This window comes from Drosophila kikkawai, chromosome 3R (assembly GCF_030179895.1).
Source record: "Drosophila kikkawai strain 14028-0561.14 chromosome 3R, DkikHiC1v2, whole genome shotgun sequence".
In the NCBI taxonomy this organism is placed as follows: domain Eukaryota; kingdom Metazoa; phylum Arthropoda; class Insecta; order Diptera; family Drosophilidae; genus Drosophila; species Drosophila kikkawai.
In genome coordinates, this window is record NC_091731.1 from 11,155,770 (window position 1) to 11,164,598 (window position 8,829).

At 45.0% G+C, this 8,829-nt stretch overlaps 2 protein-coding genes across 2 annotated transcripts; both read left to right on the forward strand.

Annotated features, from left to right (window-relative positions):
- The first annotated feature begins 22 nt into the window (after positions 1-22).
- On the forward strand, positions 23-3,647 carry GluRIID (Glutamate receptor IID). Its single transcript, XM_017162021.3, has 14 exons — positions 23-244; positions 318-478; positions 529-751; positions 810-1,202; positions 1,305-1,468; positions 1,528-1,758; positions 1,821-2,024; positions 2,082-2,166; positions 2,232-2,508; positions 2,564-2,765; positions 2,823-3,048; positions 3,105-3,217; positions 3,267-3,416; positions 3,477-3,647. Exons 1-14 carry the CDS (start codon positions 127-129, stop codon positions 3,645-3,647), a joined length of 2,718 nt encoding a protein of 905 aa, XP_017017510.3. The 5' UTR covers positions 23-126.
- Positions 3,648-3,847: 200 nt separating this feature from the next.
- GluRIIE (Glutamate receptor IIE) lies at positions 3,848-8,798 on the forward strand. The gene is made up of 13 exons (XM_070286316.1): positions 3,848-3,986; positions 4,307-4,467; positions 5,494-5,710; positions 5,771-6,160; positions 6,214-6,377; positions 6,440-6,670; positions 6,740-6,943; positions 6,999-7,083; positions 7,145-7,421; positions 7,483-7,684; positions 7,738-7,963; positions 8,026-8,288; positions 8,347-8,798. Exons 1-13 carry the CDS (start codon positions 3,863-3,865, stop codon positions 8,500-8,502), a joined length of 2,700 nt encoding a protein of 899 aa, XP_070142417.1. The 5' UTR covers positions 3,848-3,862; the 3' UTR covers positions 8,503-8,798.
- The last annotated feature ends 31 nt before the right edge of the window (positions 8,799-8,829 follow it).

The following is an 8,829-nucleotide window of genomic DNA, read 5'->3' on the forward strand; positions in this document are numbered from 1 at the left end:
GCGCTCGGCGACTAAGGAACTTCAAAGATATCGCGCTAGTGGGTGATCCAAAAATATACCTATATATTTATATATACCCGTCGTCGGCGAGGGGAAATGAAAGATTCCCATTCGAAACTTCAATAAATGAGGACAATGCAGTTCAGCTGGCTGATACCAATTATACTCTGCCTTCACAGAGTGCAGGGTCAGTTCTATGGCGGCAGCTCCTTCGGTTCACCTAGTGGCCAAGCCATTCGCCTTGGTGAGTGAAAGAGCTCGAAGAGCTCTCGGCAGCTTCCTCTCCCGAATTTATCCGACTCAAACAAAGCACGCAGGCCTTATCACCGACGACACCACCGACAGAATCCGTCAGACCTTTGAGCACGCCATATCGGTGGTCAACAATGAGCTGGGCGTTCCTTTGGCGGGCGAAACGGAACAGGTGGCCTACGGAAATTCAGTCCAGGCCTTTGCCCAGCTCTGCAGGCTAATGCAGGTGAGACAGCGAAAAGCATTGAGAATTTTTTAATAAACACGCCTTTCTAGGGCGGAGTGGGTGCCGTCTTTGGGCCGGCTGCCAAGCATACAGCCGCGCATTTGCTGAACGCCTGCGACTCCAAGGACATTCCCTTCATATACCCGCACCTCTCGTGGGGTGCCCACTCTGATGGCTTCAACCTGCACCCGAATCCGGAGGACATAGCTCATGCCCTCTACGACATTATCAACCAGTTCGATTGGTCTCGCTTCATATTCTGCTACGAGTCCGGTAGGTACATCCCAGAAGCCATGAACAATCATTTCTAATTCCCAACTTTTTGCTTAAGCTGAGTACCTGAACATTTTGGACCACCTCATGACCCTTTACGGCATCAAGGGACCCGTCATCAAGGTGATGCGCTACGATCTCAACCTGAATGGCAACTACAAGTCGGTGCTGCGTCGAATTCGAAAATCGGAGGACAGCCGCATCGTGGTCGTGGGCTCCACAGAGGGAGTGGCCGAGCTGCTGCGCCAGGCCCAACAAGTGGGAATCATGAACGAGGACTACACCTACATTATCGGCAACCTGGACCTGCATACCTTCGAGCTGGAGGAGTACAAGTACAGCGAGGCCAATATAACCGGAATACGAATGTTCTCACCTGACCAGGAGGAGGTGCGAGATCTGGTCGAGAAGCTGCACCATGAGCTGGGCGAAAGCGAACCCACCAATAATGGTACAACAACTTTTTGTCTCTCAGGAACTTTAGAGTTCCTTGGGATATTACAAGATCAACAAATTAAATAAGATGTTGGTTAGTAATAGTTTTCCCCTGTAGGCTCATCATCGATCACCATGTCCATGGCCCTCACCTACGATGCTGTGCGAGTCATCGCGGAGACAACCAAGCACCTTCCCTATCAACCCCAGATGCTCAACTGCTCCGAGCGTCATGACAATGTTCAGCGCGATGGTTCTACCTTTAGGAATTATATGAGATCGGTAGGTGAACCCTCGAGATCTAACAATATCATCCTACGAATTTTTTGGAATCGTTGCAGTTGGAGATAAAGGAGAAAACAATAACAGGCCGCATATACTTCGAAGGCAATGTGCGCAAGGGATTCACCTTTGATGTCATCGAACTGCAGACGAGTGGACTGGTCAAGGTCGGCACCTGGGAAGACGGAAAGGACTTTGAGTTCCAGCGGCCACCCCAAGTGATCAACTTGAATGACATTGACGACGGGTCGCTGGTCAACAAAACCTTCAAGGTTTTAATCTCTGTTGCAGTGGGTTGATTGAAGCCACATATACTATTTTTGCAATTACCTAAGAAAAACTTACATTCCAGACAAAACCCTATGCCAGTCTCGTGGAGAGCATTGACACACTTATTGGCAACAACCAGTACCAGGGTTATGGAGTGGATTTGATCAAGGAGTTGGCCGACAAGCTGGGCTTTAACTTTACATTCCACGACGGTGGCAATGACTACGGTTCCTTTAATAAGACCACCAATACCACCACTGGAATGCTCAAGGAAATTGTTGAAGGGGTGAGTTATCGTAAACACATCATTGAATGCCCTCACTGACAAATATATTCCTATCAGCGAGCTGATTTGGCCATCACCGATCTTACCATTACATCGGAGCGGGAGGAAGTCATCGATTTCTCCATACCCTTTATGAATCTGGGTGAGATAAGAAATCTATAAAAATAGTTCAGCCAACTCTAAATAAATATATTCTTAAAATCCCAGGCATAGCTATTTTGTATGTGAAACCCCAGAAGGCTCCGCCTGCCCTTTTTTCCTTCATGGACCCATTTTCCTCGGAGGTCTGGCTTTATCTGGGCATAGCCTATGTGGGCGTCTCCCTCTGCTTCTTTATTCTGGGGCGACTTTCGCCCACCGAGTGGGACAACCCGTATCCCTGCATAGAGGAACCCGAGGAGCTGGAGAATCAGTTTACCATCAACAACTCTCTGTGGTTCACAACGGGAGCTTTACTGCAGCAAGGATCGGAAATTGCTCCCAAGTAGAAATATATATGACACACCGGCTATATGCTTTAATTAAAACTCTTTTCTTAGAGCCCTGAGTACCCGCACAATCTCTGCCATTTGGTGGTTCTTCACTCTCATCATGGTATCCTCATACACAGCCAACCTGGCTGCCTTCTTGACCATCGAAAATCCGACTAGTCCCATTAACAGCGTTGAGGATTTGGCCGATAATAAGGATGACGTTCAGTACGGAGCCAAGCGCACGGGATCAACAAGGAACTTCTTTTTGGTAAACAGACCCACTTAAGGCTCTCGTGATTAAATGATTAGATCCCCATTCTCATAGACATCAGAGGATCCCATCTACATGAAAATGAATGAGTACATGACTGCCCATCCAGAGATGCTGATGGACAACAATCAGGATGGAGTGGACAAGGTCAAGTCTGGCACCAAGTACGCCTTCCTCATGGAGTCCACCTCGATCGAATTCAATACGGTACGAGAGTGCAACCTGACCAAAGTGGGTGACGCTTTGGACGAGAAGGGTTACGGCATAGCCATGGTTAAAAGTGGGTACCATTAGAGACTTCCCAAGCTCCCTGTAATTTTATTTATGATCCTCCAGACTGGCCGTATCGCGACAAGTTTAACAACGCCCTGTTGGAGCTGCAGGAGCAAGGTGTCCTGGCCAGGCTGAAAAATAAATGGTGGAACGAGGTTGGAGCAGGAGTTTGTAGCGTAAGTATCTGATGGATATTTAGAGCAAGTAATTAAGCGACTGCCATAGGCGAAAAGCGAATCCGATGGACCCTCAGAGCTGGGCGTGGACAATCTCAGTGGCATCTACGCTGTCCTGGCCGTCGGCTCTGTCATCTCGATAATCGTCGCCATCCTGTGCTGGTGCTTCTTTGTGTTCAAGAAGGCCAAGTTCTATGCGGTAAATATCATACTAAACCTTTGTTTCTTGCGAGATATATATTTGGGTAATCTGTATTAGGTTCCTTTCTGCGATGCCCTGGTTGAGGAATTCAAAATTGTCATCCGCTTTTCGGAAAATGAACGAGCCCTGAAGAGCGCCCAGTCTATATATTCCCGAAGCCGCAATTCGTCGCAGTCGATAGACTCGCTGCAAACTGATTCCGAGGAGAACGAACAACCTGAGGACTAGTTTTGAGATACTTGCATGGTATTCTACAAATTCTCTCAAAGCTTTCTGAAACTTTCACTCGGAATATTGTCCAAATTGACATTTTGGAAGCATCCCTCAGTTGCGGCCTTTTACTCAACGTGCTCGGTTGTGCGGCAATCGCGAACGATTTTATTTCTCTAAACTAATATGTACATATAAATATATATTTGTGTTGAAAATAAACTCAATTAGGAATGCTTTTCAATCAATTTAAAATTGCTTTGCTTATTATTTTCCTTAAAATCTCTGCGAAAAACGCTCAATATGACAACTTTGGCGGCTACAAAAAGTTCCAAAATTTGGAAAGTGTGCCAATCGGTAAGTAATTTCGAAGAAGCCAAAAAAATTAACTCAAATGAAAAATGTGTGTCGCGGGCAAAGTTTTTTTTATGCAGTTCCAAAACAAACTGTTTTCAACGCGCGATTTATTTTTAATTTCTCATAAAGGGAACAAGAACAAGCTGTTCGTTTTCGTTCCATCAACGCCGAAAGCTCATAAAACGGTTTTAGTATTTGTTTGTTTGTTTGGGTTTTCCGACCGAATGGGACGGCGATTAGGTCAAGTTGTTGTTTATAAACAAACCGGCAAGAGCGAAACGGCGGAACTGAGTAAATGAGTGGGAAATTCTTGATTTCAGGCCTTCTCACCGACCAGAACACGGACCAAATGAACATTGTCTTCGACCATGCCATTGACGTGGCTAACCAGGAGGTGGGCACTGCGTTGACATCTCTGAAAGCGGAGGTAAACTACGGGGATGCCTATCAGAGCTACGGCAGACTGTGCAGGATGCTTGAGGTAATACACAATGATGCTAATATAATATATGTATATTTAATGAATTATTATTTAAACGATATTTTTTATTTAAGAATATTTAAAGTAACTCATTACTTTTTTTAGACTTTTAGACTATTAAATATTTTATAGAATTATCTATTAAGCAAATATATCTTCCTTTCTTTCCACTGGAATACCCCTTTGACTTCCTTTCCTGACAAACTGTTTTAAATTTAAATTTCATTATTATACCCTTGCAGGGTATTATAATTTCAGTCAGAAGTTTGCAACGCAGTGAAGGAGACGTTTCCGACCCTATAAAGTATATATATTCTTGATCAGCATCAAAAGCCGAGTCGATCTAGCCATGTCCGTCTGTCCGTCTGTCTGTTTCTACGCAAACTAGTCCCTCAGTTTTGAAACTATCTGAATGAAACTTTGCATATAGTCTTCTATATGCTCTCACTGCTATATATGTCGGAACGGGCCGGATCGGACGACTATATCATATAGCTGCCATACAAATGTTCGATCAATTTTTAGAAAAAAAATTATAACTTGGCTGTGTTTCAATATTTTTGCACAATTTTTTAGATATGGCCTTTTTTTATTATTTTAGAATTTTTAATAAAAATTTCATGAAAATCGGACCACTATATCTTATAGCTGCCATAGGAACGATCGAGAAATTAATAGGAAAAAAACTATAACTTCGTTGTTTTTCAACGTTTTTTCATCTACTCCGGGATACAAGTTTATTTTATTATTCTAGAATTTTGGTATAAATTTCATAAAAATCAGACAACTATATCATATAGCTGCCATATAAACGTAGAGAAAATGTAAAGCTGGGAATGCAAAACTGTAACTGTCAAACTGTACATATAATAAGTATAGGTAAAATGTAATGAAATAATATCTGCAAGGGTATACAAACTTCGGCGTGCCGAAGTTAGCTTCCTTTCTTGTTTTTTTATTATTATTATTTGTTTATTATCATTTTTTATTTTTCAAAAATAAATTTTTATTTATTTCCACTTAAAGACCGGAATTGCGGGGGTATTTGGACCCTCATCACGGCACACTGCCGTCCACCTGATGTCCATTTGCGATGCCATGGACATACCGCACATCTACTCCTACATGAGCGAGTACGCCGAGGGGTTCAATCTGCATCCGCATCCGGCCGACCTGGCCAAGGCCCTGTATAGCCTCATAACGGAGTTTAACTGGACGCGCTTTATTTTCCTCTACGAATCCGGTGAGACGCCTTTGTCCAGGACTTGAATAGAGCGATTAATAATTCCAGCATCGCTCGCAGCCGATTACCTCAACATTCTGAATGAGCTGACCACGATGTTCGGCATGAATGGGCCCGTGGTCACGGTGCTGCGATACGATATGCAGCTGAATGGCAACTACAAGCAGGTTCTCCGCCGGGTGCGGAAGTCCGTCGATAACCGGATTGTGGTCGTCGGCTCCAGCGAAACCATGCCGGAGTTTCTGAACCAGGCCCAGCAGGTTGGAATTATCAACGAAGACTACAAGTACATCATAGGCAACTTGGACTTCCACTCCTTCGATTTGGAGGAGTACAAGTACAGTGAGGCCAACATAACCGGTCTGCGCCTCTTCTCGCCGGAAAAGCTGGCCGTCAAGGAGCTGCTCATGAAACTGGGCTATCCCACCGACCAAGATGAGTTCCGAAACGGTGAGCAGAAAAATATTTAATTTTCACTGTTCTAAATTTAAATGTTTATAAAGGCTCCTGTCCCATAACCGTGGAAATGGCTTTGACCTACGATGCAGTTCAGCTGTTTGCAGAAACCCTGAAAAACCTGCCCTTCAAGCCTGTGTCCCAGAACTGTTCGCAGCGCACGGAAAGCGTTCGGGATGACGGCTCCTCTTTTAAGAACTACATGCGAACGGTTCGATGAATCGAATAAAGCTCCTTTCGTAATGAATACTTATTTTCTCGCTCTGATTTCAGCTTCGACTCACAGAACACCTACTCACCGGACCCATCTACTTCGAGGGAAACGTCCGCAAGGGGTACCACCTGGATGTCATAGAGCTGCAGCCCTCGGGCATTGTCAAGGTGGGCACCTGGGACGAGCAGAGGAATTACAGAGCCCAGCGACTAGCTCCCACTACCGCCCAGTTCGACAACATCGACAACTCGCTGGCCAACAAGACCTTCATAATTTTGCTCTCGGTGCCGGTAGGTAGCCTCAGCCACCAGAAAGCAAAACAAGTTTTCCAATCTTGATGAAACGCGTTCCAACTGCAGAACAAACCGTACGCCCAGCTGGTGGAAACCTACAAACAGCTGGAGGGCAACAGTCAGTACGAGGGCTATGGCGTGGATCTAATCAAGGAGCTGGCCGACAAACTGGGATTTAACTTCACCTTCGTGAACGGTGGAAATGATTACGGGTCATACAATAAGACCTCGAATGAGTCCACGGGCATGCTGAGGGAGATTATGATGGGGGTGGGTGAGGAATGTGAAACAAGGAAGCCCAGTTAATTACCCTTTCCCCTTGCAGCGCGCTGACTTGGCCATCACAGACTTGACCATTACCTCGGAACGCGAAGAGGCCATAGACTTCACCATTCCCTTCATGAATCTAGGTAGGAGGGAGGAGGATTTACTTAAGAGTATATAGTACATTTATATTACTTGAAATTTTAGGCATAGCCATTCTGTATCTGAAGCCTCAGAAGGCCACTCCTGAGCTCTTTACCTTCATGGACCCCTTCTCAGAGGAGGTCTGGTGGTTCCTGGGCTTTTCATTTCTGGGCGTGGCCCTGAGCTTCTTTATATTGGGCCGCCTGTCGCCCAGCGAGTGGGACAATCCGTATCCGTGCATTGAGGAGCCCGAGGAGTTGGAAAATCAATTCACCATAGGCAATTCCATTTGGTTTACAACCGGAGCTCTGCTCCAACAGGGATCGGAGATCGGACCAAAGTATACAGATTCTACTTCCAGAAATCACTGAACTCAATGTTTTTCCTAATCTCTAACGCAGAGCCCTATCCACCCGCACTGTGGCCAGCTTCTGGTGGTTCTTCACCCTGATTGTGGTGTCCTCGTACACCGCCAACTTGGCTGCCTTTTTGACCATCGAGAAGCCTCAGAGTCTGATCAATAGCGTTGACGATCTGGCTGACAACAAGGATGGTGTGGTTTACGGCGCCAAGCGAACTGGATCCACTAGAAACTTCTTTTTGGTACTGTCCTAGTGCTTTACGTCTTCGGTATTATAGCTGATTGCTGTTTTCAGACATCTGAGGATGAGCGCTACAAGAGGATGAACAAGTTCATGACCGAGCATCCCGAACACCTCACCGAGGACAACCAGGAGGGCGTGAATAGAGTGAAGACGAACACGCACTACGCTTTCCTCATGGAATCGACTTCCATCGAGTATAATACAAAGCGCGAATGCAATCTAAAGAAGATCGGCGACGCACTGGACGAGAAGGGCTATGGCATAGCCATGCGAAAAAGTAGATACTCAAGAAATATTCTCTTGAAATCATCCTGCTCCACCAAGATGCTTCGCTTTCAGATTGGCCACATCGCGACAAGTTCAACAACGCCTTGTTAGAGCTCCAGGAGCAGGGTGTCCTGGAAAAGATGAAAAACAAGTGGTGGAACGAGGTGGGCACTGGCATTTGCGCCACCAAAGAGGATGCTCCAGATGCCACGCCCCTGGACATGAATAACCTGGAAGGTGTCTTCTTCGTGCTACTCGTTGGCAGCTGCTGCGCCCTGCTCTACGGAATTATCAGCTGGGTATTGTTCGTAATGAAAAAAGCCCACCACTACCGCGTAAGATTTTAAACTGATTTTGTTACAAAATCCTTGAGGATTCTGTTTTGCCTTTTAGGTGCCGCTACGCGAGGCCCTCAAGGAGGAATTCCGGTTTGTCATCGATTTCAACAATTATATTCGGGTGCTGAAGAGCTCGGCTTCAATATACTCCCGCAGCCGTCAGTCCTCCGTGGCTTCCATGGCCCCGGAATCGCAGGCTGGAGAAAGTTAAAAACTTTGTTTTTATTTTTTAGTTTTTATTTTTTATTTTATTAAAAGTTTATTTCGAAAAATGGAATGCTTGTCATTTGGGGGACACAAGAGATAGTCGTCGCTAAAAATATTCAGCCATGCCACTGAATGGTGAAAGAACAGCTTGCGTATAGTAAATAAATAAAACTAGTTTGAATAATACTGAAATAAATCCTTTAAAATTTGTTCAATAAATATTTGATCTATTTAGAAAATTCTTGTTTTCATTTAAACAATAATAATTCGGTTGAGTGCTTGAACTTTTACCGTTAAATATATAAATTCGTTCAATACAAATTCGAAAGAC

What these genes read in the sequence shown, in the direction of transcription:
- GluRIID (XM_017162021.3), top strand. Translation starts at nt 127, where the DNA reads ATGAGGACAATGCAGTTCAGCTGGCTGATACCAATTATACTCTGCCTT. An exon ending in TGGCCAAGCCATTCGCCTTG is followed by an intron (nt 245 to 317) that starts GTGAGTGAAAGA and finishes CAAAGCACGCAG; the next exon opens with GCCTTATCACCGACGACACC. An exon ending in AGCTCTGCAGGCTAATGCAG is followed by an intron (nt 479 to 528) that starts GTGAGACAGCGA and finishes ACGCCTTTCTAG; the next exon opens with GGCGGAGTGGGTGCCGTCTT.
- GluRIIE (XM_070286316.1), top strand. Translation starts at nt 3,863, where the DNA reads ATGCTTTTCAATCAATTTAAAATTGCTTTGCTTATTATTTTCCTTAAA. An exon ending in CCACTAGAAACTTCTTTTTG is followed by an intron (nt 7,685 to 7,737) that starts GTACTGTCCTAG and finishes TGCTGTTTTCAG; the next exon opens with ACATCTGAGGATGAGCGCTA. An exon ending in TGGCATAGCCATGCGAAAAA is followed by an intron (nt 7,964 to 8,025) that starts GTAGATACTCAA and finishes CTTCGCTTTCAG; the next exon opens with ATTGGCCACATCGCGACAAG.